General features: G+C 32.2%; 1 protein-coding gene across 2 annotated transcripts; it reads left to right on the forward strand.

Moving 5' to 3' along the window:
* The first annotated feature begins 10,622 nt into the window (after positions 1–10,622).
* Positions 10,623–19,113, forward strand: Papst2 (PAPS transporter 2). 2 transcript variants are annotated; one of them, XM_040727370.2, is made up of 4 exons: positions 10,625–10,781; positions 14,587–14,841; positions 16,865–17,246; positions 18,543–19,113. In XM_040727370.2, exons 1-4 carry the CDS (start codon positions 10,749–10,751, stop codon positions 18,983–18,985), a joined length of 1,113 nt encoding a protein of 370 aa, XP_040583304.1. In that variant the 5' UTR covers positions 10,625–10,748; the 3' UTR covers positions 18,986–19,113. The 2 variants fall into 2 exon arrangements, with proteins under 2 accessions (XP_040583306.1, XP_040583304.1); XM_040727372.2 differs by lacking the exon at positions 14,587–14,841 and having other exon boundaries at positions 10,623–10,781.
* Positions 19,114–20,728: the final 1,615 nt, after the last annotated feature.

Here is a 20,728-nt window from a genome sequence, read left to right on the forward strand (position 1 = left end):
CTGTGAAATCCCCGCAATGGGCGTTCATACAACATTTTACCTCCTCAAGAATTGAAAAAATATTAATAATAGTTTAAGAAAAAAAAATAACCTTTTGGGATGTCTGACGAGTACTTTACTCTTTAGAGCGTTTATTAGCAAAGTCAAACAAAACTCATTCAAACTTAACAGCGTCAAATCTTAACATATACGCACATGAATTATGAATCTGTATATTAATAATACAGTTTATTTTGTCTTTCTTTTATGGGTGCCCACACAATTGGGCCTAGGAGGCTGAAACTTTGACTGGGTTCCTTTTTTTTAACCTGCCAAACTAAGATAGGGATCCCGATTTCCAGGGCTTATATAGTCCATGCCCAAAACGCAAAAAAAAGAGACTAGAAATGAAAAAAAAATACCTATACGAATGAAGATGTTTTCTAAATCTATTCAAAATCAAAAAAGTTATGGGCAAAAAAAGAAACCGGTGAAAATGACATTTTTTTTTTTTTTTCAGGTTAAAAAAAATGGATTCCTAATGGAATATTGTATTTGTAGGGGACATAAAGTTAGAAAAAAATTGTCTGTAAATTCGTTTGAAAATAAATTTGACACATAAAAATTGATGTTTGACAGAAATATTTGTGATTTTCTGAATATTCTATTTATTTTCTTCATTTTTTTCTTCAAACGTTAATTTCAATTTCTAAGAAGAAATGCCAAATAACGATGGATTAAAAACACTAATTTATAAAAACTAAACATTATATTTGTATTTTCAATTTCCAAAACATTTTATTAGATAATTGTAGGAATGTTTCCAAAAATAAATCAGTTATCAAGGGATAATTAATCGCCAACAAAATTATCTATAACTTTTTTGGTTTTGCAAGTACTAACAAAACCAAGGTAGTTTTGTGTTCCTCTTTACAATGCCAATAAAGGCTACTAACTCTTTATTTTCAAAATTAATGCTGAGCTTAAAACACTTTTTTTATAATTCATTATAATATATTTCTAATAATATACAGGCGCTATATTATAATACGCGTTAGAATACTCTAAATCTCGTTTCCCATAAAGGGGTCTAAACTTTAAGAAGAAATAGTCAATGTGATTTCCTACACTCTCCTTGTCCTGAGCAACGCCGCGTAACCCTTTGCTAGTATATACATAAGAGACCTATAACAAAAATATTCATATGTTTTCATCAGGGAGCACCATATATAGTGTAACCTGTATACACGCTCGATGCCATATGCACACTCCAACAATATTTCATTAATATAAAGGTTAAACGAAATGCAAGGTTAGAATATAATAATATTATCGGGCTTGCTAGAATTTTTAATTTGATGTATTGTACCCACTTTTGGACAAAACAGGCAGATTTTGACAAACCCCGCAACCTCTCATAGGCTATGACGTCACTTTTGATCGAATTTTCAATTTAATGTATCGTACCGACTGCTGGGCAAGAAATACAGATTTTGACAAAACATAAAACTACTCATCAACGACGACGTTAATCTTAAAAGCGTGGTGTAAGTCCAACATCAGTGATAAACGCGTTATGGTATAACCCTGTATTTCTGTTAACCTTGATTAATGTGACTAAATTGTTATTTCTTAGATGAAAATATGTTTATAATATATATCATGGAGCACTACTAGGTATGCACCTATTAAATGAGACTTTCGGCTATTGACCTCTAGGTGTCAACAATATTTGATTCATTGTTTGTATAGTTTCATTCAACAACCCACTTTTTTCGCTCGTAAAAATGTCTGATTTTGTGCCTACAAACTTCGATCTGTGGAAATCATTGATTTTCTGTTACCAATTGAATATAAACGCTTCTCAAGCCCATCAAACGCTTGTGGAGCCTTACGGTGGACATGCTCTAAGCAGAGCACAATGATTCACGTGGCTTGAAAAATTCTAAAGTGGAGATTTTGACGTGTGAAATGAAGAGTGCGGCCGGCTACCGAAAAAGTTTGAAGACGCCGAATTGCAAACATTGCTCGATGAAGATGGTGGCCAAACGTTAATGGTGATCGTTACCAATAACAATTGGCCGATTTGAACCATGCTCTACGCCAAAAACGCCCAAAATATGAAGCAAGGCAACACAAGGTAATTTTCCTCGATGACAACGCAGCACTACATTGCTATATAACCACCCGGCAGCTTGTTGAATTGTACAACTGGGAACCTCTTGGTCATATGGCTTAGTCACTAGACCTGGTGCCTTCCGGTAATCACTTGTTAGCATCGATGGGCCACGCACTCAATGATTTACGCTTCGATTCTCACGCTGAAGCCAAAAAATGGATCGATGGCTGATTTGCAGCCCAAAACGAACAATTTTTTTTTGGAAAGGCATCAATAAATTGCCTGAAAGATGTGGGAAAATGTGTGGCCAGCAAAGGTGCATACTTTCAAAATTAAATTTGTAAACATTTTTTCACAATAAATGTTCAAATTAAAAAAAAAACATTCATAGGCGCATACCCGGTATATACAGTTTACCTGATGACTCATTTACCTATGTATATGCATTCAAACATTTGTACAGTCAGACACAATTTTCTTGATTAATATAGGTCACTACAGCTTAGTAATATTTACGATATTTTGCATATATTATAGCTTTTTTTTATTTATTTCATGCCCTATAAGTAATGAATACTTTACAGAGATGAGAAACCGCAAAAATTAATTATTTTCAAGGCCCAATGACTTAGAGTATAGTCAAAATTTTGTAGGTTTAGAAGAATATAGTTTAATTATGTTTATATTTCAGTAGGAGACACAACTAACATGGATCATTTTGGGCCAGTACGGCACTTAATGTCCTCTTCCATAGTTATAGCTCTGATAATCACTGGGAAGACTCCTAAATTGGGAGGGGAGGGGGGTATCATAAGACAGATGCGGGGAAAAGTATTATTACTTTAGGCCAAAGTCGAGTCACAAGTATTTGCTGACAATTCCTTGATATAGGGTTTATGGGTTTGCATCTTTACTTGAGTTCAGTATATATCAGCTTTCGACTACTAGACCAGTCGTGTGTTTCAGCAATCGAGAGCATGCCATGTCAAATGTCTTTGATTGTTTGATGAAGTCTTCAAAAGGTGGTCTCGAATTCAAGCCAACTAAGAAGTCTTGAGTTCAAGAATAATATTATTTTCGATCCTTATAAAACTTAAATACGACGGTAGTTCGAATAGTCATATGAGTGACATGCTTTGGCATCTTATATGAGGGGAGACAGTCTATCTTTGTTGTGTTTTTCGGATTGATATTTCACACATGGAGATTTTTTATCCACTATTAATCTCGACTGATATATCGGAAAGGAAAAGTTGAGGGAAAACACCATTTTGTAGATTCTTACTGTAGTTTTTTTTCATACCAACTGTAAATTATAGACCGGATATATTATTAAGATACCATCATTTTAATCATGGTTAGCGGGGTTTTTTAGTTGCAACCTGAACAGTGGTTTTTATTTTCCAAAGCTGCGATCATTATTCTTTCACTTTTGAAGGGAGAGCAAAAATATCAAGTAATAACTGCTCTTGACTAAGGGCCAAACCGGATAAAATTTGTAAATACAGTCAACTCGGGTCTAACGATCCCCAGATAAGGGATTACTCTTTTTGTAGTTGTAACTTGAACAGTCTTCCATATTTTCCAAAACTGTTATCATTATACTATTATGATAAGAAGGACAGAACAATAATTACAAATTAATCATAAGTGCATGAAAGACGAAGAGTCAAGTATAAGTCCTTGTTGGGACGGTTTTTTTAAGTTTCTACAACGTAGACTCAGCTGCTTTTCAGTAGAAGCAAATAATGAAAACTGTTGAAAGGAAATTACATTGAATCATTATTTTTTTGAAAAAGCTGGTAGTGTTAGAGCAAGACCGAGTTTTACGACATGCCGATCCAGGCCAAATTACTTAAAATTATAACAGTCTTAGACCGGTTTAGGATTCATTTTCAGACTGATCCCATTACCAATTTAATATCAACTGTGTGCTATTAAATAAAGGCAGATTGTATATTAATGAGATTGCCTGTTATTCATGAATACTAGTGTTAAGACTCGGCCCAAAACCGAATATATATATTTTTTTGCTTCGGTCTTATTTCATTTTTTTCAAGACTGATCTGCACTGGGCTTCTAATTGCCGATCAAAAAAAAAAGGTCGACCATATTTGTGTTTTTTCTCTTTCCTAAAATGTATTTTATAAAAAAATGACGTGGTTCTGGATCGAAACAGAGTTTTACTACTGAACTAGTCCAAGTTGAAGTGCAGGGGTGTCCCAAGGGGCGGGCTGGAGGGGATATACCCCCTCCCCAAATTAAGGATCTTTGCTTTTTACTGGAAAAGTTAATTATCGAAATTTAATATAGTTTTTCAATTTTTTTTTCAAAAAAAAATTAACTTTCTCTAAATAACTATAGATTTTTGATATTTTTCTCCAAAGAAAACGTTAATTTTTTTAATTTATTTTACCAGCTGTAGAATTATTAAAATTTTTATCAAAAAATTTAATTTTTTGTGAGTAGCTCAGGAATGAACAGCTATAGATTTTTGAATTTTTTTGAGTATATCTATGGAGCTTAGAAATTATTTTTCCAAAAAAATGATTATTGGAAATTTGATTTTTGAAACTTTTTTGGAAAAAAATTAACTGCTTGAAAAAAACTATTAATATATGAAAAAATTAACATTTAAAATTTAATTTTTTTTAAAATCTAAAAACAAAGTCCTTTCCCCCAAAAAAAAAAAAAAAGATATATAATCCTGCAGCCACCCCTGAAGTGAGGCTGAATTACTTTAAATTATGACAGGCTCATGCCCGTCTAAGATTAATTCCAGACCCAACCCCAAAATAAATAAATAAATAGAATAGAACGTTCCTATAGCTCTTAATATCAATTATCTTAATTGCATCATTTAACTCTCTTCATGGAGAAAGAATGCATTTTATTCATATTAAAAAAAAAAGTTATATTTATCAAAATGTCATGGACCTGACTTTTTGCTCAACTTGAGGTTGCTAAATATTTTTCTAAATTTCTCCCAAATGTACAAAAAAAAAAAAAAATCATTTGAACTCTTTTGTAATAAATTGACTTGGTTGATAATATGTAAATATTGTGTACAAGTTGATATTTTGTACAAGTTACAACTTGTAATATAAAATTGTACAAGTTCCAACATTAATGAGATGAATAATTTTAGAGGAAGGATTTACTATACTTGTGATGAGGATCCTGCAATTATTGAATATTGCATGATCAATCCATATAATTACGCTGTAGTTTTTGAGCCTATCTTTACAAATTACTAAAATATACACAAGTATTATATGGCACATTATAAAGTTCCAAGTCCCAGAGTTATATTACTCATAAATAGATAATAATCTGTAATTTCAATCAATTAAAATAATATGATAGCATCAATTAATAGTTGGTCATTAGAATGCTCAATTTTGCAATTAAATAATACATTTTTAAGTCGAAGAAATTGCAAATTGTACACAATATTTATAAATCTGTTTAAAACTAATTTCTAATAGAGACAAGAAGCTTTGCTTTGCAAGAACATTTCTTCTCATAAAGGATCGAGGGATGATTCATTAATTTAAAAACAAGTTATTAAAATGTTTAATAACCTTGTCGGTCATTTTTTGAAGATGTTTAGCTCTGAGAGCAGAGAGTGTTATCATGCTAAATAAAATTCCCAATATAATTTGTGTTAACATACATAGAAAGTGACAAAGTGCATATCTTCCGAGTTATATTCTTAATAAAATGAATAATAGTCGTCTTTATGCCTGTTACCCTACGAGTTACATAGAGTCAGTCCTGCTAGTATGGAACATTTTGGCCATGTACAAAAAAAAAAAGATAAAATCAACATGGTAACCTTTATAATTTGAAGGAAGCTTGGCAGTCATGACGTTTCATAAGATCAGCTACAAGCATTTGTGATAAGCAGGAGAAAGAAATAATGAAGGACATCAGGGGCATCGGCAGGAGGTGGCTGGAGGGACTGAAGTACCTCCAGCCCAAATTAATTTTTTTTACTATTTACTATAAACTTTTTTGCTCAGGATGAAAAATTTTACACAAAATAAGGGTAATTTTTTCCAAATAAATTTAACATTCGAAAGTTTATTCAAAAAAATTTAATTTTTTTGTGAAGAGCTGTTTTTTTTTTTTTTTCCCCATAAAAATTAAAATTTTGTAATATTTTGTGAACAGGTATGGATTTTTGAAATTAAAAAAAAAGAAAATAATAATTTTTGGAAATATTTTGTTACTAAAAATTTGGATTTTTGATTTTTTTTTCGAAAATATAGATTTTTTTTATTTTTTTTCAAAAGAACCAAGACAGGCGTCCCCGCCCAGGAAAAAAAAATTCTGCGGACGACCGCGGACAATGGCAAGAATTAATCGGATGTTGATTCACAAATCTACTCTGAGTCCGACAAGGACTTATAATTATAACTACGCAACAAATCCTCATAGATAATATACGTCTTTATGAGGACACATGAATGCTCAATCAGGTTTTGAATATAATTTATTTTGTAGGAAAGGAAGTTAACTACTCAGGACTCAGCATAAGGTTAATAGATATAGAAGGTTTACCATAACGTGTGTACGACTGATGTTTGACTTCCAACACTCTTTTTAATATTGGCGTCAGAGTGTATGAGAGGTTGTATGTTTTGTCGGAATCTGTTTTTCTTACTCAGGAGTCAGTACGATACATCAAATTGAAAATTCTTGCAATAGTTGCGTCATAGACTATGAGGGGTTGCGTGTTTTTTTTTTTTTTTTGGCCAGCAGTCGGTACAATATATAAGATTGAAACTTCTAGCATGTCCGATTACATGATGATCCAACTTTGTATTCCTATTAACCTTGCAACTGCTGAAAAAAGGAAAATTCATTCTTAATATGACACAATCAAAAAAAAATTTAAAAACCGGTTGTGCTAAAAAGGGCATCCAATTTTCATTCGTCATTCATAACATATAGGCATGAAAGATATTAGGTCATTATGTTTATATCTATTAGAGATTAATGCTAAGCAGAGGTGTTGCTAGATTTCATAATTTGGGGTGGGGGAGTGGGGTAGCCCCAAAAATTATCAACACCGTTATGTGGGTGGTTCTTTTATAATCTGTAAACTTACTAATTCAATAATTAATTAAGTTTGAGTGATTGAAATTAATTCAAATTTCGATATATTAAAACATAAACAATTATTTACAAAATAATACATGCTTGAGATATCTAGCTTAAGTACAAGTCGAGAAAAGGACACATTTTAACGTGATTGATGAATATCCTTTCGTGCACTCCAAGCAGTTGTTTGTCTTCAGGACAACTTTCTACGCTGTTAGCAAGTCCAAAAGGTTAGGGAGTAAGAAGGGGTCTTTTAAAAAGGCCAAATTGGACGCGAACAAGTTAAAGAAAACAGCCCTGGCCAATCTCCTCAAGTCCTTGAGGGCCCATGCAAGAGATCTCGAGGTTTTACACAAGACTGTCCGGACAGAACTTTGTGAGGGTGGAGAGTCCACTTTTGACACCAGCAATGAAACCCATCTCCTCCGTTGCAAGACTGTTTTAAATGAGCTTTTCAGGTCTTTTGAACTCTTTTTTGACACTCTTGCCCCCCTTACTTCCCTGTTACTATAGTGTCTGTCATCCAAACACCTAGGTCCTCAATGCAACCTCCTCAAATACCACTCGGTGTATACCGAGTGGTATTTTAAAATCTGAACACTTTGGATTTTAAACTTTGACAAGATATAATTTATCAATTAACAATAAAATTAATATTAAAAATAGATGTATGTACTAATGTAGCCACCCTTGGCGGAAATTATGGCTTCCAGGGGGCGCCATGACAGAGGACTACATCTACAATGGGTTCCAGGCCTTCTACCGCCACCTGGAAGCCATAATTTCCGTCAAGGGGTTTCAAAAAGCGTCTCATACTACCCTAGTCCAGAAATATCTTTTATTCGCTTCAAATACTCGAGTTCTCTAACATATTTGTTAGTTTCTATCTATATTTTTTTTTTTTTCCCAAAGTGGATATCGTGGCAGTTGTAAATACTCTTTGATTTTATCATATTTTGACGAATAACAAGTAAAATTCGTCATTACACAAGGATTTTTATCACGAGAAACTTGCAAATATTCGAACAGCCAAATGGACTAATGATATAATAACTCTCTTACTCATCTTTTCAAATGAATTTCACAAGAAATTCATTAACTCAAATGAGGCTGTTTAATAATATTTAACTATTATGTTTTTCCTTTTAATCTATTAATCGTTTTAGACTTGCAATTTTATATTTTTCAAATTAATAATATATGTACATTATACAGTAATACATTCAATTACGAAGTAAATAAATCGGCAGCAATGCAATGTTTCAGCCTTCTATGCCCATCAGTGTGGGCACCCATATATACAGATTATCAGATAATACACCAATATTAGGGCGATATAAAAATTAAATTAATGGGTGTGTTCGTCATAAGTACATTAATAAATATTGATTATGCGTAAGCCAGACAAAGTCACAAAAATAAACTAACAAGTCCCCTAAAAATCAAAATTTCCAAGAAATGCTTTATATATTATTCTTATTCATAATTAGGTTTTACTTCTGGATAAGAAAGTACTACCTTCGGTCAAATAAAAGTTTGGAGAAAACTTTGTTTTTACTCACGACAGAGTTCTGTGTCATCACACCCCTAAGATCCAGGCCTTCCTGAGAGACAACGTTCCAGACTTTTGGGACCTCAACATGTGGCCACCCTTCTCTCCAGACGCAAACTCCATGGAGTACTCGATCTAGGAGAATCTGAAATCATTTTTTAGTCATATTTTGTACAAAATCGCAACTTCTACACAACATATGTGTATGATCAAATTTTTGGTGGGGATTCAGAAACTTATAGGGGCACTCCACTGTTTGTACAAGATTCCAATAGTATGAATCTAAAACCTTTACTAAAAAGTAGAGTGTTGCTGCCTTGCTTAACTATGAATAGAGTGTTTTCATGTGGTGTCGGCCTTTATGTATGTCGGCCATCTTGGGAGAAGCTTAACACGTCGTCACCTGTAATGTTTCAAGCAAACTCTCCTACAAAAAGAAACAGAAAAAAATGCCTGAAATCATCTGATAGTTAGCCAAATAAGTCAATCTCACCAACACCTATTCATTTTTAAAGAACTCCTAGACTATGATTGTAAAATTATTTATCCACAATTTTTAAAATTAATTATATATATATCAAGTCAGTGGAGGGAATCGACAGCTATATTGGCCATTTTATAATAAGAAGAACAACAAATAAAAAGACTTAAACCACACTGTCTAAAACAAATATATCTTTCTATTACCTTTTTTCATTATACATATATCTGGGCTTAAGGTGTGTTAAAACATCTTCATAAAGTCTTATTTCCATATTGTAGATAATTAAGATGAAGTTGCTTTCGATGATGATGCAAGGTCGTCCACAGGATTTGATTTTTTTCTTTCGGAAGGTGGTTGCAATTTTTTTCCAAAATTCATAGATATTCACAAAAATAGAATTTTGTGTACAAAAAAATGAAAAAATTTATGGCTATTAAAATAAAATATAATTTTTGGAAAAAAAAATAAAAATAAACAATTTTCAAATATTAATTTTTTTCGTAAGAAAAAGACAAAAATTCACAGGTATTGAGAAAAATTAAATTTTTGGAAAAATAAATTTATTTTCTGTGAATAGCTAGGATTTTTGAATTTTTTTTTTTTTCAAATAATTATATTTGTTGTGAACTCCTGTGGATTTTTTAAATTATTTTCCAAAAATGTAATTTGTTCTAAATAGATATGGATTTTTGAAAAAAAAATTTTTAGAACATATAATTTTTGTCAATAGCTTTAAATTTTTGTAATTTTTACAAAAAAAATTGAATTTGAAATATAATTTTTGATTTTTTTTCCAAAAAATTCAATTTTTTCTGAATAGCTTAAGATTTTTGAACTTGTTTTTTGCAAAATTAAAAAAAAACCAAATAGAAAACTAAAAAATCTATATTTTTTCCGAACAAATTAAATTTGTTGTGATTATTTTTAAAAATCCAGAGCTGTCCAAAAAAAAATGGTGAAAATTAAATGACCCAAAAAAAAGGAGTAAAAATTGCTTAACTTCGGGAGCTACAGCTCCTTTAGCCCACTTCCACGGACGCCCCCTGTGATGCAATGAATGACGTCGGTTAAAACGCTCTATTCTGATGTATGGCGTCCCTTAATTGATTAATTAAAGGAAAGTATATTATTACAATCCTTCATTTATTTATGAATCGATGGACATGAAATATAATATAATATTTCGTTCAAGCAAATGTATGTTTATACATTTATAGTAACATACAAAGCACATTAATACGTGTTGTCAAATTGATTGGAGAATCGCAGGAGGATAAACATTCCCTGGCAATAAACACTTGTAAACCATTAACTTAGATACAATGTGTAATAGTCAACATTATAATGTTAAAAATGTATCTCTCTCTCTCCCTACAGCTGGCGACATAGAGCTCTTCAAATAATCAATCCCACAAGTACAGTGAGAATGAAGTGACAACTACTTGGTTTTTTTTGAATTCTTTAACCCTTCATCAAGGACTGCTACTTTCTGCTACAGGATCGCCATGATAAGGGAAGAGGACTCTGTTGAGCTTAAGGTAAGGAGTATCACGTGCAACCATATAGGTAGTGTTGGATCTGTCCTTATTTATTTGATCTAGTCATAATGAGACTCAACTGGGCCGGACTGGATTCTTCAGTCCTAAATAAGGATTGAAAAAACACTAATTATAGGTATTTAGTTATTAACACTCCGTTACTTCCTTGGGGTATTACATATTTAGACTGAAAAATACTTCTAGTAACAGACTCCTCGCACCGTTTTTGATAAATGGTAGAGAAATCCCATTTTTTGTTGCTATAGGATGATTTTAAATTCTAAAAAAGTGGGGAGGCCAAGGCTGAATATCTTGGATCCATCAAATTACCTGCTTGGGGGGGATGTATTTAATTAGTTTCAAGAGCTCATAGTCGAGGATTTAAAGAATGTATTTGATATGTTCATACTCTTTATTTACTCAAGCGAGGAATATGCAAAAAGGAGATTTAAGGTCTAAGAGGAGCTGGGGAGCCCAGTACTGATTAAAATATAAGCTGGGGGGGGGAGGTCAAAATAAAATAAATCCAAAGTGAAAGTGATCATCCTAAATTAGAAGAAGTCTTGTGAGGAGAGTAGTTAAGCCGTGAAATAAAGGAAATAAGGACAAATCCCACTCCGTATACAGGGTTCGGAAGCAAAACGTGGACTGAATGACTGATTTTACAAAAATGTCAATAATTTAATTTTTTGATAAATAATTTTGTTATTTTTATAACAAAATTTTGAGACACGACCTTTGTGAATATGTTCACTAAATATGACCGCCCTCAGCAGCAATCACAGCCTCCACACGGCGGCGAAAAGCCTAGCAGAAGTTATTGATTAATTTCTCGGACAGGTATTTCCACTCCCTCACAATGGCGGCTCTCAGGGAGTCCATGTTCGGGTCAGATGTCCGGTTAGTCTCCCTCTCCAAAGTACCCCACACAGCAAAGTCCAACGGGCTCAAATACGGCGAAGATGGTTGCCATATGGCCGATGTGTGTGAGGGTTCACAATCCCTTTTCAAGTTGTGTCCCCCACTTCCTTCTTTCCTTGAGAGGTATTTTCCATCTTTTTTCATTTATGGAGCACTTCACAATGTCCATAATCTCTGCCACCTCAATTTTGGCATCCAGAAGGTTTGAGATCCTCTGCCTTTTTGCTTCTTGCTCACTCATGATGAAACATTTGAGAAATGTTTATCATTGTTTACTTATGCAATAAGGACAGGTGATTCGGAATATGCAGGGGGAAATCACAAAACCTCTCTACTTTGATGACATAGTTAACATTGTGAATTACTCCGAGTCCAATAAGGAATTACACTTATATCTCACGGGGAAACCCTCATTGTTACTCTCTGTCTTTCCCAAGTACAAGGATTAATTATAACTTTATTCTCAGATGCTCCGTCTTTAAGATTGTATAATAATAATTACAGTTTTAGAAGATAAAAATCCTGTTTAGGTTGGAACTACAAGAAATTGCTACCGCTTCTCAATCTTATTCTGTATAAAATATGTCTTCTTTGATACTTATTTTAAGCATTTAAAAATAATCAATTCTCAACAGTTAAATATTATTTTCTATAGATACAATTAATAGGGTTGGATCGGTCCTTAATATGGAGTTTAAAATCTTTCCAGTCCATTTTATCGGCCATTGACGTCCCAAATTTTAGAGTGCCCTCTTGAAGGAACCCTTCTTACTATTTTTGATTAGGAATTTATGGTTTTTTAATACTTAGTTCCTCTGATTTGAATAAAATTTAGTGTGTCAAAAAACCTATTATCCGGATACTCCAGATCTAAGTTCTGAGCTCTTATTCATGATGAATTTAATCAAAATTTGTCTGGAAGATCCTTGCTTTTTGTATATTAGTTTGTTGGGCACTCATTTGATGGATGTACATATACATATAACAGATTAATGGATAGCTATTAATCCATGCAACAGAGTACTTTACACGCTATTTTTTTACCTAAAATACCTCAGACATTATATCCTCTGATTTTGATAAAACTTTTATCAGAACCAATTAAAATCAATATTACCTTTCATAAAAAACATATTGAAACCCATCCAACCGTTCGGGACAGGCAAATTGTTCAGTCGGATTGGTTAATACAGTGTGTATACTGTCCTAACGGACAGTTGATCACAATTCATGCCAAACAGTTCGTTTTCACTCGTGACACAGTTGTGTTATCGTATATTCATTGGATTTTTCATTATTTTATCAAATTTACAGCGACAACCATTATTCAATTGTTGACATTGCAACATTTTTTTCCCATGTCCCAAACAAACATGGCTACCATGGTGGTCATAGCTTTACTAAATGCCTAAATCTTTAAAAAGCAAATGATCTATCAAATAAAAGAAATTAATAAATAAGCCTATAAGTTATTAAGGAAGAAGAATGAATTAATGGGAGTTTCCTCAAGATTTCCCATGTTCAAACGGTACATGAAAAAATTTAGGTATTATGGTTGGTATTATAAGATATGGTTGAGTAGACTAGAATGAGTGTTCTTTTTCTCAGCTGTTGTTTTTAAGTTCCATTTCTACTACATTCTATTATATTCAAAACCTGATTGAACATTTATGTGTCCTCATATCAGACAGAGAGTAAAGGATGTTGCGGAATTATTCCTTGTTGGACTCAGATTAGAATTGGGGATAAACATTGAGTCCTTGATTATTTCTTTCTCCCCCCTCCTCCTCCCTTGTCACAGCTGATGTTAGCTGATACGTCAGCACAGTAAGCTGCTCTTCACTAAAACTTTCACCTAATTGTTTGGGCTAGCTTTCTTTTCGGTTTCTTTTCTTTTTTTTAACATGCCCAAAATGCTCGGGACTTATCACTCTGGCGCATGTGTGAAGCACAATTTACAAGTCCTGCACAAGTGTATACCTCATCCTCAAAATTTAGGACATCTGTCCTACAGGACAGGCTAGAAGAAAATAATGTAAATCCCTCTTGGTAGGTCTAAGGGCTTTGGAGATATGGGATAAATTAAATAATATTTGATCCATAAATATAAGATATTCAGCACTTAAAGTATAATTTGTAACAACTAGAAATGAGAAATTATAGTTTTATATTCCTAAAATATTCATTTTAAGGATGTGTTGGAGGCACAACTGTTAGCGGTTGTAGGGAAGTAACCAGGGGCGTCCACAGAATTATACTTAAGGGGCTTGGTTTTTGAGACTTTTTTGATAAAAAATCCAAAAGTTAAAGCTTTGGAAAAAAATGTATGAAATTTTTTTACGAACTGTTTTTCATGAATCCATAGCAATTCTCTATAAGATAAATTTTTTAGATAAAATTTTTATAAAATCCAAATCTGTTCAAAAAAATTTCAAATATTTAGAGTTTTGGAAAAAAACTCCACAGCTATTCTCAAAAAAATAAATTTTAGAAAAAATAATTTCTAAAATCTTAAGCTGTTTAAAAAAATATAAAATTTTGGAAAAAAAATTACAAATATTGAGGTATAGCTGTTTTTGAGAAATCTCCACATTTATTCTCAAAAAAATAAATTTTTTGGAAAAAATTTCAAAATTCCTCATCTGTTCACAGAAAATTACATTTTTCTCCTAAAAATTAAAAAAACCTGGTGCTATTTCCAGAAAATAAAATTTTATGAAATAAAATTTCCAATATTAAATTTTTTATTAAAAAAACAAAAATTTCCTTTAATTTTTTTTGAGGGGGGGAGGCTATAGCCCCTTAAGGCCGCCCCTGCAGGCGCCCCTTGCAAAAAGTTTAAATTCACGTTCATATCTCATTTTTATAAATTATGATTATCAAGACTTCCGCAACACATGATGAAATCCCCACAACAACAGTTAAGAACAAACTCCTTCCATTTACAGTCCAAGATGTTCAAAAGAACAGTCCCACTAATCCAAAACATGTTCAAATTTTTTGTATGGATCTCTCAGCCTTCAAATCCAATCATCAATTCCTAATACTTTCATCCCTAATCTTTATAATCTACCTTACCTATGGTTATATCCACGAATACATCTTTAGGATCCCCGAGATGAGAGACAAGGGATGGAGTGTAAGTACATTTTACATTAATGGCGTGTCGACTCGAAAATAGGGCATAAGCAAACTTAAAAAAATCCGCAAGATGGTGAGAGAATCTGTCACCTTGGGGACGTAACATAAATTTTTCACAGCAACCTTTATATGATCTACACGCAAATATTGTATACTGACAGTAGTACTCAGCATTGCCCAGGTTAATTAGGCCTCAGCTAGACGAAAAAATTTGGTATAATAATTTACAAAAGGGATTCTTAACATTTTTTTAATTATGTACCAATTGTAAAATATTTAATCAACCAAAGAACCTAACCAGGACAAACATTTTTAACTTCAGTGCCCGAGGCGTTTGCAGAATTATAATTTGGAGGGGGAGGGGCTTGGTTTTTGGATTATTTTTCTTTGAAAGAATTTAAAAGATTAATTTTTTGAAAAATAAATTTCAAACATTAAATTTTTTTTGAAAAATTTATATTTATTCACAAAAAACTTCAAAAAAACATATCTATTCTCAAAAAATTAAATTTTTTTGGATATCATTTTAAAATCCACATTTGTTCATAAAAAATGAAATTTTTGTAAAAAAATTTCAAATATAAAATTTTTTTGGAGAAAAGTTTTAAAATCCAAAGCTATTCAGAAGAAAAAAATTAAATTTCAAAGTTTAATTTTTTTTTTTAAACAAAACATCCGTGATTTGGGGGGCTACAGCCTTCGGACACCCCTGAGATATGTACCACTTGTAAAATATTCTTTCAAAATCTTGAGTACCCTATTAATTGCCTCCAAATGTACCCCCAAATGGGGCTACGCGTACCCCCATTTGGGAACCTCTGATTTTATTACAAAAACAAAGAAAAAAAGTGATCATGTTATACTGCATTGTTTTTGTAAAATCAAAAAATTTATATGGTTTACACAGGGCGTTCTATATCCAGTACACACTGTATAAATGTTCGATTATATATGGACACACCTGCCATATTTCTTTAATACGACTGCGTTTGTTATTTCTTAAATCAAAATAGTTTGAGGGAGTTATATTATTTTGCCACAAAACACTCTCTCCCACATAACTTACAAATTAATAAAAGTAAACAAAGCTCATATTATGAACTTAGTTCGACTCGACTTGAGTCAAGGATTTTTCCACTCAATTTAAATAAAGAGTCGATTTTCATATTCGAAATAATCCTAGTTGACTTCATATTTTCTTGAGTCGGCTCGATGTGTATCACTAAACATCCTCAAATGATGTTTTAAGTCTATATAAATGATATACAAAGAGTGCTTACTCTGAGCAAAACAATGGAAGTTTTTTGAAGCCCAAAGTGAGTCGACCTCTCAAAAAAAAAGAAGAAAAAAATAGCTAAGGCCGTAAGACTGGTTAATTGGTCCTTAGGAAACTTTTGCTATTTCAACTATGATATTGTATATCATATCCATGGAAAAAGTAATATTTATTTCTCTATGATATTATATCTGCTTATAATAATCAACAGTTGGCAATAATAAAAATGCGGACGTGAGGATGCGTGTGTTTAAAAAACCTCAACATGCTGCGGTCCCTAATCAGTCAATATTTTTAACGAATTGATTCTAATCATCCATGAAGAGACAGATTAAATCATGAAAACCACCATTTTGGTAATGATTTGCAACATCATACAATTTAGGATGTCATTTGTGTAAAGAAAAATGAACGCAAGAATAAGGCGGGAGTGATACTTATAGTATTACTGAATTTAGAGCATTGATAATATCAGCTGCCTGTTAGTTGATTTTAAGGGAGAAAATGAATTACTGCTATAGGAGGTGAAACCTTCTAAATTTAAAAAAGTACACACAACAACCGTTTTTCCTTTTCTAATTTCTAAACAGAGTTTTTTTATTAGAAGTAGCTACTTAATTTTCCCTCCTTTTTTCCTTTGTCTAATTTATCGACTCGACTTGCATCGACACAAAACTAACTTACATGTATCAAATTTATATCGTCTTTAATGTTTTCCATCTAATATTCTGTTCTACTTACATAGGTCACGCTTTTTCAATTTTTATATTATTCGATATTTAGCAAGTTTGATATGGAATTGCAAGGTATCAAACGACGGGCCTCATATTCCATATATGTAGTACTTGCTTTTTTAACTCTAATAACCATGGGTTTCTCTAATGCAAGCCTGGAGCATCTTAATTATCCTACACAAGTCATATTCAAATCTTGCAAACTTATCCCTGTTCTAATTGGAGGAACGATTATTCAAGGGAAGAAATACAGTTCCATAGATTACCTTGCTGCCTTAATTATGAGCATTGGACTTGCCCTATTTATGACTGTTGATGTACGGGTCAATCCAAATTTCAACTTTATTGGAGTTGCTATGATATTGACTGCTCTTATTGCAGATGCCTTTCTTGGTAAGTGATATATTTTTCCGTTAGGGGAGTGGAGTATACTTGATTATTTACATGACTCTACAACCCACAGAATCCATGAACTTATCCTTTTAAATGAATTTAGAAAGTTAATTTTGTAACGTGAAGAAAAAGTTTCACATATCATTAAAGAAAATGTCACAAAATGACGTTGGTTATGGATAATTTTTGAACAAACATTTTTGCCGCCAGTGATTTTTTCTCAAGGAGTTTTTGCGACATGACAAAGATTGAGTTCGAATCAGAAAGTAATTACTGCTTAGGAGACGAAAAAATGATCTATAAATATTTCAATATAAAGGCGAAATCATTATTTCCGGATCTTAAAGACTCCTTTTATTCGAGAGACTCAGACAATACATATAAAGAGACTTGAATCCTTGAGTCTTGGGATTTCCCTTTTCTATTAAGGTCTATGCAAAGATACGTAATGGACATTTCTACTTAATTAAGTAAATAATGGGTAAGACTTTGGGGATCAATCAAATCTTTACTGCCTCTTTACCGCAGTAGATAATATGTGAACTTTACCTAAATCAATTGATGACCTCAAGAGAAGTCCGATACATCACTAATGCATACGTCATTAATAAGTTGAATTAATTATTACGTTTGTATGGTTGTTAAAAGATTGAACGTATATTTGCTATGTATTACAATGAAGGGTAAAATGGTAGTAGGTGGTTCAGGTCTAGATATCTAGGGGGTTAAATCCTAGGAGTTAAAAGGAGGAGGGGTATTCGTCCAGGTGGTAAGAGCCCTAGAACCGCGTAAATTATCATAATACTCTCCCGAATCCATCCTTAAATACAGGGCTCCAATATGAAATCCGCGCCCTCTCTCAAATTTACAAAAATCCATAATTTTTAATATCATTGTTTGGTCATGTGTCTTGAGGCTTTCAAGATATAATTGGCCTCAATCACGTCCTCTGAAGAGGACGCTGGTCTTGAGCATGGATGCTAGTGTTCCTTAATGGTTGGCAGCAGACATGTCTTAATTGTTGTCAGTCTGTTTCATCACTTGTAGCTACGGGGCATCTCCGTTCCTCCTCTGTGAACTGAATCTTATGTAGTTCCAAGTATAGTTCTTCCATTGTGACGAAATTAGACTGAATTAATATGCTTTGTCTGTATATTACACGATATTTAAAAAATGAAATGACGACGACATTTGATTCCATAGAGATCCAAGGACGATGTAGAAATCATTTTCTAGCCCTGTATTAGAGGATATATTTGTCAAATAATAATTTATATATAACCCCATAAATTATAGGAAACATACAGGAAAGAACCATGAGACACTTTGAGGCAACGAATTCAGAAATGTCCTTCTACACATTTTCCTTTGGATTTTTAATGCTATTAATATCACAAATGATTTTTGGAGACATTCCAGGGACTCTTCAAAATTTTAATGCGAATCCACTTGCAATATATGGTTCAATATTTATGTTTTCATTGAGTGGCTACATTGGTATACAAATTGTGTTTTGCTTCATCCGGTCCTTTGGTGCTTTTACAACGGTCGTTATCACATCTCTCCGAAAGGCCCTTACTGTAGCCCTATCATTTATGATATTTGGAAAGCCGTTTAGTATGGGCTATGTCTACTCTGGTATCATATTATTCCTTGGGATCTTCCTACAGTTGCTTGGGAAAAAAGGCCTTGAGTTGAGTGACATCAAATCAATCTTTAAAAAAACCCTTCGAAAATAAAGGATTAATTATTTCATAGTTAGTCGTTTGTTCAGAATTGTGTTTTATGTGATTATTTTTAAAATATTTACAAATTATTTTGATTGTATTTAGTTTTTTTTTTTTTCTGAAATATAAAAGAAAACGTTCTTTTCTCATTTGATTCTCAAATGTATTCCATATTTGGAAGAGTGTCGACTTGATTTGATCTCACAATTAAATACTCGAAACTTGACTTGGACTCGATAGCTAAATCTCGCAACTCGACTTGGACTCATAAGCTAGTAAATTATGTTGGTAAAGAACTCATTATATTTTCTCTCGTAGATCCTCAAGAAGAAGATCTACAGACCACATACACCAGAATCATGGGCTTCTGCAGGATTAAATTTTAAAATCTATAGTTATTCATAGAAAATTAATTTTTTGGGAAATAAATATCAAAATATTTGGAAATTTGTTTGAGAAAATCCATAGCTATTTCAGAAAATGTAATCTTTTTTTTAAAACCTCCAAAATTAAATTTCAAATATTAAATTTTTTCAAAAAAATTAAAGAAATCCATAGTTATTTACAGAAAATTAATTTTTTTGTAAAAAAACTTACAAAATTAAGGTTCAAATATTAAACTTTTTGAAAAAAATTTAAAAAAATCCATAGTTATTTACAGAAAATTAAACTTTTTTCAAAAATTATATTTAAAATAGTTACTTTTTTGGATAAAAAACCCATAGCTATACAAAAAATAATTAAAAAACTACATTTTTTAGAAAAAATTTGAATAATTAAATTTTTGGGAAAAAATAAATTAAATTTTATGGAAAAAAATTTAAGAAATCCATTGCTATTTCGCAGAAAATTTAATTGTTTGGAAAAAAATTTCGTAATATTTTATTTCAAATATTTATTTTTTGGGGAAAAAATATATAGAAAAAATTTGAGTCATTAAAATTGTAGGAAAAACTTAAATTTGAAATATTAAACTATAAAAAAATCCAATAACAATTTAAAAAAAAAGAAGCAAACATTCCCTAATGAGTGAATACTAATTTGGCCCCTCCAGCCCTACCCCTGCGGACGCCTCTGACAAAAAAATAACAAACGAATAAAGCCTTTGAGTCAGTACAAATCTATATTACAATTATGTACTAGAAATTAACTGAGAATATATTTAATATATCTGCGTATAAAGTAGCTGCGGACCTGTTTGTATCTAATATCATTTCCTGGGCCCAAATTTTCTAGCAACGAACCTTGTTTTAAGTGCATTTACCAAACTGTTCGGGATCTCTTGAAGTGAGAGTCTCAATACCAAATGAGAAAATAACTCCATTAAGTGTTGAATTAATTCTCTAGGTACTAAGACATCAGTATGTTCCAATGACGTCACCAGAAATAGGAAGAGAGATATTTAATTAATAAATCTGCTGTGCTTGCCGAACCATTTTCTTGTTGCCTAAACTTGTTCAAGTAAAATTGGGTGTTATCCATTAGAGAATCAGGAGAATGTGTTAGAACTCCAAAGGCTAGACGACCCCTCGGAGTTTAAAAATGTGAATTGCCTTGGAGATGTTCTACACTTAAGTAAAGTACAAACAAGCCTCAAAACTTGATTCAAATGACGTTAGAAGGATTAATATCTAGAAATTTTTTCCGAAAAATTAAATTTTTTGTGGACAACTCTGGATTTTTGAAATATTTCTTACGGCATTATCTTGCTAACACAAAAATGCCCTATGTATTTTATTGTCAGCTGTCAATTCC

The sequence above is a fragment of the Lepeophtheirus salmonis genome, chromosome 1 (genome assembly GCF_016086655.4).
Source record: "Lepeophtheirus salmonis chromosome 1, UVic_Lsal_1.4, whole genome shotgun sequence".
Lineage (NCBI taxonomy): Eukaryota > Metazoa > Arthropoda > Copepoda > Siphonostomatoida > Caligidae > Lepeophtheirus > Lepeophtheirus salmonis.

Excerpts from the sequence above, each read along its gene's own strand:
- Papst2 (XM_040727370.2), top strand. The coding sequence starts at position 10,749 with ATGATAAGGGAAGAGGACTCTGTTGAGCTTAAG. Across the intron at positions 10,782-14,586 it reads AGGACTCTGTTGAGCTTAAG|ACTTCCGCAACACATGATGA; the intron begins GTAAGGAGTATC and ends ATGATTATCAAG. Across the intron at positions 14,842-16,864 it reads TGAGAGACAAGGGATGGAGT|GTCACGCTTTTTCAATTTTT; the intron begins GTAAGTACATTT and ends CTACTTACATAG.